At 43.9% G+C, this 7,897-nt stretch overlaps 1 protein-coding gene across 1 annotated transcript in view; it reads left to right on the top strand.

Moving 5' to 3' along the window:
* The window catches only part of MKLN1 (muskelin 1), a 123,645-nt gene that overhangs the window by 109,917 nt on the left and 5,831 nt on the right, over window positions 1-7,897 (top strand). Inside the window, exons 16-17 of the mRNA XM_045288776.1 lie at window positions 984-1,086; window positions 4,790-4,844. Coding sequence (XP_045144711.1) covers window positions 984-1,086; window positions 4,790-4,844 — 158 coding nt within the window. The remainder of the gene's footprint in view (window positions 1-983; window positions 1,087-4,789; window positions 4,845-7,897) is intronic.

Raw genomic sequence — 7,897 nt, 5'->3', positions numbered from 1 at the left:
CATGTACATGGGAACAGATAAGAACTCACAACACAGAGACTCCAGGACAGGTAACCCCTCAGGACTAATAATGAGAGCAGTGATACCAGGAGGGGAAGGGAAAGGAGAGGGGAGAAAAGAGGAACTGATCACATGATCTACACATAACCCCCTCCCAGGGGGCCAGACAACAGAAAAGTGAGTGAGGAGAGACAGCGGTTGGTGTAAGACATGAAATATAGATAGATATAATTTATAAATTATCAAGGGCTCATTGGGGGTAGAGGGAATGAGCTGATACCAAGGGCTCAAGTAGAAAGAAAATGTTTTGAAAATGATGATGGCAACATATGTACAAATGTGCATATGTGCACAGTGGATGTATGTAAGAGCCCCCAATAAAATGATTTTTTAAATTGTAGATTTTGTAAAATATTTAGTGCAGTGTTAGCATCTAGCAAATGCTTGGTACACATACGGGACTGCAGTTGTTTTTTGCTTTGTTCTTCCTGAGATGCAGTCCAGTCTGTTACAAAGACCTAAGGAGGTTTACCCATTTAGGTTTCTAAAGCATCTGTGAAGGCCCCCCTCCCCATCGTGCACTGGAAACTATACTATATCAATTGAACCAAGTATCTTGCTTATAGCTTTCTGTTTTGAATGCAAGTCTCCATGACAGCTACAGCTACTCTTGTGCAGTTTTGTTATGTGAAATATTTAGCAGTCGTTGTGTTGTTTAATTGTTTGAATCCTGGCCTGTAGTTTGAAAAGAAAGGAAGCCCTTGTGCCCCAAGGTGGAGCATGCTCTTCCCATCCCCTGCCACCCTTGACCAGCTGCACTGTTGCTGCGGCTCAGAGACTACGTCTGCAGTAGCTACAGGCAGCTGCCTTTCCTCCAAGTCTTAGGTATCCAGAGTGACTCCTTGGCATACAGGGAGTGGAGGGCATTCTGACGAGCGTGCGTGTGGTAACTCCAGATAACTCTCCTTCTCTGCATGTTCCAGGTTTGAAGAGAAGGCTCAGATGGATCCTCTCAGTGCTCTGAAATATTTACAAAACGACCTTTATATAACTGTGGATCATTCAGACCCAGAAGAGACAAAAGAGGTAAAGGCGGGGATGAAATTTTGAAAATAATCGAGCTATTTTCTCCCCCTTGGTTAGCGTTTAATTTGCATTTGCTGATTTACTCTTAGGTGTTTCAAGGAACATAGAATAGCACCGCTGATCTTTAAAAAATGACACAGAACAGGTGAAAATGTTTGTACAGGCATATTTTCATGTGCTGCTATAAAATTTAAGTCACACATAACACACATACATACATACAAGAACAACAGCATCCTGATCCATTCAGAAAGGGTTCTTCAGCATGAAGTTGTAATTTTGGCATTCATTGTGTGTCATGGGAAGGAAATATAAATGTTTTCTTGTTCCACAGTCTAGGGTTTCACTTAGTTAAGAGGCTTGGAAATGGCCCAGTGTAAACTTCCTGGGCTGACACTCCAAAATCACTGCAGGAAAAAAGGAAATGCCCCATTTGCTGGAGAGGGAGGTGGGGCGTTGGTAGGAGTCAGCCCGGCGCTCCCTTACGACTCACGGAGTCACAGGCGTGTCTCGCAGTGCAGCTTGCCAAGGGGCTGCCGTTGTCTTCTTGTGTCAGGAGTGCCACACCTGGGGTATCATTGACAGATGGTTGCTTGTTCATCTTCTGTTCTAATATGGGATAAACGCAAAAACTCTCCCTACCTTCGAGTCGATGCTGCCCCATAGCAACCCTGTAGGACAGCCTAAAATTGCCCTGTGGCTTTCCAAAATGTTAACTCTACAAGAAGAGAAAACCCCATCATTCTCCAGCTGGTGGTTCCAAACTGCTGACCTGGAGGTTAGTCGCCCAGAGTGTAACCAGTACGTATTTCAAGAGCTTCTTCATAGCATGGGTAGATGTGAGTATGTCTGGAGATTTCCTATTCTCCAGAGCACATGTGCCTTCCACGGTGGGAGGCTAGCCTGCACTGTGTCTCATGGTCTTGTACCCTCTCCACCCCTATAACCTCTGAGACACTGCCCCCCCGCCGTCCTTGTGCGGAGTTCCTCTGGCATCGCCTGAACTGCTGTCTGTGTTGCCTTCTACTCGCACGATTGGTGCGGAGGGTGCGCAGCTCTGTCCCATACACCCTCCCCTCTCAGGCTTGCGCTGCTATGACTCGCTGTGTAATAGCAAGATCAGCCAGGGCTGCGTTTCTGCCCAGCACCAGCACAGGGTTCCGTTTGAGTGTTGGATTACTTCCACGCAGCGGGTTCATTGTCCTCTGAAGTATTAGGGCCTGCATGTCCTTGGCACCCAAATAAAGAGGCTCTCTCTCATGGCTGCCCACGGTCCTCAGTAAGTTCTCGTCCTTTCTCTCAGTGCTGGTTACGGCCCTGAGCTCCGTGGGGAATCCAGAGCAGAGGCTTCCGAATGCCCTTGACGAGGAGCAGTTCGCTGCCTTTCCTAGAGTCGTCAGTCTTCCTGATACGTACGCTTTAAAACGCGGGGTTCTTAGTGTGCCATGCCAGCAGAAACTGTTAGGTTTAATCTGGTAGCGTTTACACAGTTCATATTTGTGAAGGTCCAATAATGTTCGTGTGGCCAGGCCACACATTTCAGTTGTCAATAGATTTTCTTTCTTTTTCTGTGGTATAAAATGGCTGTAACCCTGGAAGAGTCATTTTCTCCTCTTTTTTTAAAAATAAAACATTGCAAAGTAAATCATTTGTGAGCTACTAGGAGGCCACAGCAAGCCACATGTTTCTAAAGCTACGACACCAGAGGGGAGGCTCGGAGGTGGGGGGCAGCAATCTCAAGTGTCTTCGGCAGGTGTCTGCCGTCCACCTTTCTTGCGTGGTACCGTGTATCCACAGCGTCCACTCTATTTCTTAAAAACTTAATCTACTAGTAGTTGCTTATCCCTAGTACAGGTTAGTCAGAATTCTGTTTCATGTGTGTATCAGTGTTAGAATCACTTCAGAAAGTTTCCCAAAGCGACATTCTCACCCTAAGACTTCCCTCTGTAGAAGAGGGTTTCAAAGGCTCCTGGGAAATTCCATTCCCTTCTAATTCCATTTCCTGTTTAGAAGTTTAGAAGTCTTCTCCTGTGCATGTATGAAGCACTCCGGACACTACTTGTCTGTGGGTATTATTTTGTTTAAAAATGTGTCACACTTTTCATTAACTTCTAAAATTTTTACTATTATAATAATAATATGGGAGAAAAAAGCAACCCTATGGTGGTAGTTCTGGATACACAGTCTGAAAATCATCAGGGAAAGACTGTATGTTCAGATAAAATTTATCTCTCTAGATTTCCATTCCATTCTTCTACCAGTGACTGAAAGCAGATCTAATTTCCCCCCTCTCTTTTTTGATGGCTGTCATCATGATTGTCGTCATTGTGCCTCTTATCTGAAAAAAAGACCAACTAGAGTGATTCTTTGCTCTCCTCCACTCTCCAGAAACAGGCTTCTTAATTAATGGTGAACTTCTGGTAAACATCTATGAAGGGATTTTTATTTCCCCCTGTAGAAAAGGCCCCAGGGAAGGATGTCTAATTCAGTTCTACCACTTTCAGAGCGGACTCTTAGGGAGTCTCAAAAGACTAGACTGATAGACTGCTGGCACTCCCCCAACTAAGACTAGGACCTAGACAACCATCAGACGTGCAACTGAGCCCAGGGCCTTCCAGGAAACCGGCCTGTACAGTGAACAGTCGCACCTGTGAGGAGTGCGCTCCACAGAGCAATCAGCCATACAGAACCCAGGTGGCATTCGCCCAAAGTCAAACTTGGGAAGGCTGAAGAGGCACGAGAGTAAGATGGACGGTGGAAACGGAGCTCGTGAAGTGGGAGCAGGAGGGCTTCTGTGTTGAGGATGTTGTAACGAATGCCAGGAAACAAAGTAAGGTTGAATGAGAAGCCAATTTGCTCTAAAGACATCTACGCAAACAGTCATAAAATGTGTAAACAATAGAGAGATATGCCATGTATATGAACTATGAAGACTCAAAATTGTTACTTTTACCATTTCCCCCAAATTGGCCTTATGAATAGTACAGCAAGTTGCCGTGTTGTCTTGTCCATGTTAGCCACACTGATTCCAGGGTTTGCCTGGAAGGGCAGAATCTGGTTGGGTAATAATGAGGCTTGCCGTCACTTTCTTCTTCGGTGCTAGAGCGGCGGTCCTGTTGCCTTACTCCGTTTTGTCACTATTCTGTCTTGAACTAACTTGAGCTGGGTGGCCTGTGAAGTGAATCAATATTTGTCACATTATTTCCGTGTAACAAGGGCCATTTTCCCAATGTAAATACGCAGGATGTAGAATCATAATCTTCCCCTGGTGATTAAGGAGTGACCTATGTGTAATGACCGTGCCTTATCTCAGCATTTGATTTACACAGCAAACCCATCAAGGGTTACACAGTGGATGTATTTATTTGTGATGTGAGAATGCATGTACATTGAAAATTAAGTAGCTTCCTGGGGTACTGTGCAGATGCAACCAATTCCCAAATGAGTAAATTATTTTCCAGGTGATCTAATGTTAGTTAAGTAAATACTTTTAACTAGTTTTTTAAAGAAATTAATTCCAGAACTTGGTCCAGGATTTGGGGAAAATGGAAAGATCCTTAGCTTCTTAGTCCAAATGTTCAAATAGATTGTGTAACCAACCTATACAGTGCCAAACAGTGTCTACGAGAGGGTCAGAGCTGTGCAGGGTATTTTCTGCCAGTGTGCTCAGTGAGCGTGACTGCTTCTGTTTGTCCTCCCGCAGTTCCAGCTCCTCGCTTCAGCTCTCTTCAAATCTGCCTCCGGCTTTGCGGCCCTAGGTGAGTACTTCAGCGGCCTTCCCAGGTAGCGAGGCGACCCCCAGGAGGTCGGAGTGCGCTTTCTTGCAAGGGGGGAAACAGTGGGAGAACGTTTGGAGATCACATGTATACTTTCCGGTTCTTTTATGAGCAGCTGTCAGATGATCGTAGGTGAACTTGCACTGCCTGTGGTAGTTGCTCAGTTTGTATGCAGTCAGCGCTCAAAGCATCCTGGTTATCAGTTCACTTGTATAGCATTGCTTTGGAACACAGACTGATACGCATACTAAGAGGTAACACTTGCTGGTTGAATGGTTTTTCCTCTCGTTTACTCTTTTTAGGAATTAGATGGTAGCAAGAGAATGATGATGGAGTTGGGAATGGAATACATGCTTTGAAAGCAGAGAAAGTAAATATCTCCTTTCCTGTAAATGAAAACTGTGTATATTGGTATCTTTATTGTTTAGGCTTTCTCCAGGTTGAAACATAAATGTTTTTCAAGCTCCCAGGCATGGTCACAGTTAGTATTTTTAATTAATGGATTCTGGAAGTAGTTACACTGAGCTACAATGGAGGGTCTGTGTTGGAGCTCTGGGTCCAGAATTTTGGTCAGGTCCCTTTTCAGAATTGCTCGTTGAATTGCTTCAGTTTTTCAGCAAGATCTCTTGAACCTGGGAATTTCCAGCGTTCTTGTCATTGTAAAATGCCACGCAATGAATTTGTGTTGACCTCCTTGACACCGCTGCTATCGGTGTTGCCTTAGAATTGACCGATAGGTTTGAACTTTTCTAGTATATGTAATCTAACTGAAGCATGTCAGATGAAATAACACTTGGGATATCAATTTAATTTCTTCATAATTTGTCCTTGTCACTTAAGTGTTAGCCATACCTAAAACAAACAAACCCACAATTCTCGTCTTTTTCATGGGCTGGGAAGGAATGGCCATGTCCCTTGGAGCGTCTCCTTTCTTTTCCCATAGTGAGTCATTAGGCTTCTCACCCATCACGGCCATCCCTCCTGAGGTCTTCACTTGAGAGTGGCCAGGGTTGCACAGGGCAGGACTGAGGGAGGGCTGTGAAACTGGGCTCCAGTGGATTCTCCTGAGAACCTGGATTGTGGGTTGCCATCATTGTCTACAAACCAGACTTTGAAAAATGCCTTCAACTGACAGTGCTGTGATGATGGAGACGTTGGGTGTAAGCCTTGGTAGAGAAAGGGGTTGACTTTCTGAATGCTCTCCCCTAAAGATGTAGTAAAGTGAGACCAGGGGATGGCACATAAGGTACTCAGTTCAGATGAGCGGACATCTAATGTGATGGTATCCCCGCCCACGGCATGGTTTTCCCTCTGTGGGTGGGCAGCACTTGGGCTGACTTATTTTTAGTCTTTAGGACAAGAATTTTTTGGCCATCATTTAAATATGTTAGGGGGGTGTCGGCACATATTTTACCTCGAACTGGCTGCTCTCTTTTGTCTCTGCCTTGTTCACTAGCAGCTAATCCCTTTTGTGAAGAGTGGTTTCTTTTACTTGGATTCTAAACAGACCACAAAATCGCAGTAGAGAAGAAGCACAAGGAAAACATAAACTGGGGAGTTTTCCTCCCTTGTCAGAGGAGGTAGTACAGTTTAGTAGGTAAGAGATTAGAATTTAGTGTAGTTGTTAAAGATTAGAATATGGATTCATTTACCAGTGCTGCCACTTGCTAATTTTAAAAGTTACCTTGACCTTTCTAATCATCTATTTCTTCATTTATAAAATGGAGATGATGAGAATACTTATCAGAACATGTCAAGAGAATTAAATGGAATAATTACAGAAAACACTTAGCAAAATGAAACAGTAAGTTCTCCTACTCGGTACTATTATTATTACCCCTTTCAAAAATGTAGACAATATTTTAACATGGGTGAATTTGGATGAAGAGTAAATTCTATTACATCCTCTGATCATCCCCCCACTGAGAATCACCTCAGATAGGTTATTTCTTATGCCTTTCATCAGATAAGGGGACTGACTGATAGTGACCCTAAAGGACAGAGGTGGGGAACCGTTCTTCTTGGCAGGCCGTACCATAGTTAAGTAGCACCCCTAATGTGACAGCTGGGACTGCCGCTCTTTGGTGAGGCCTGTGGTGTTAGCTAGTGTCAGGCACGTGAGCTCGACAGTCCCCACTCATACTCATAGGACACAGTACTATTCCTTTTGGGTTCCCAAGACTTTAAATCGCTTCAGGAGTAGATAGCTTCATTGTGCTAACACCAGACAATTGCTAGGTTCGAACTGCTGACTTTGCAGTTAGCTGCTCAGTTCATAGCCCAGTCCCTCAAGGGTCACTTTGAGTTGGGACCAACTCTGTGTCAGTGAGTCTGAGTTTGTTGTTGTTGTTCCATGATATTAGTGAGTTCAGTTATTTCACTCTTCAAACTAAAACAGCAAACCTTTACAAGCTCGCTCTCTTCCAAATTAATCCAATGCACATTAACCTCCTTTTGCTAGGCGCCTTTGAGTTGAATTCCAACTCGTAGGGTGACCCAGTGTCAGAGAGGAGAACTGCTCTAACAGGGTGTTCTAGGCTGTCATCTTTGTTGCTCACATGCAAGTTCAAGGTGAAGCTGAGACAGTGAAGACAAGAGCCTACTGACAAGTTTGAGTATATCCCACAAAATTTAGAGATCATCTTTCAGAAGTGGATTTGATGCATTGAATATTAATGACCAAAATCCAGAAGAGTTTTGGGAGAGCAAAAGGTCATTAAAAAGACAGAAAAGTAAGAGAGCAAAGTGATGTCAGAAGAGACTCTGAATATAGAGTAGCAAAAGCGAATGGAAGAAATGATGAGATGAAAAAGTTGAATAGAAGATTTCCATGTACAGCTGGATAAGACAAAGAAATAATAATGAAATGCGCAAAGACCTGAAGTTTAAAAAAACAAACAGAAGGGAGGAACACACTCAACATTTCTTAAGCAGAAAGAACTTTAAAAAAAGTTCAAACCTCAAGTTGCAATATTGAAGGCTTCTGTGGCCAAAACATCAGCCCATGCCGGGGCCATCAAAAGAAGATGGAGGCA

Source organism: Echinops telfairi, unplaced genomic scaffold (assembly GCF_000313985.2).
Source record: "Echinops telfairi isolate 266 unplaced genomic scaffold, ASM31398v2 ScPeMD7_23;HRSCAF=83, whole genome shotgun sequence".
Taxonomy (NCBI): Eukaryota; Metazoa; Chordata; class Mammalia; order Afrosoricida; family Tenrecidae; genus Echinops; species Echinops telfairi.
The sequence above is the reverse complement of the archived record's forward strand: the minus strand, read 5'-3'. Positions and strand labels throughout refer to the sequence as shown.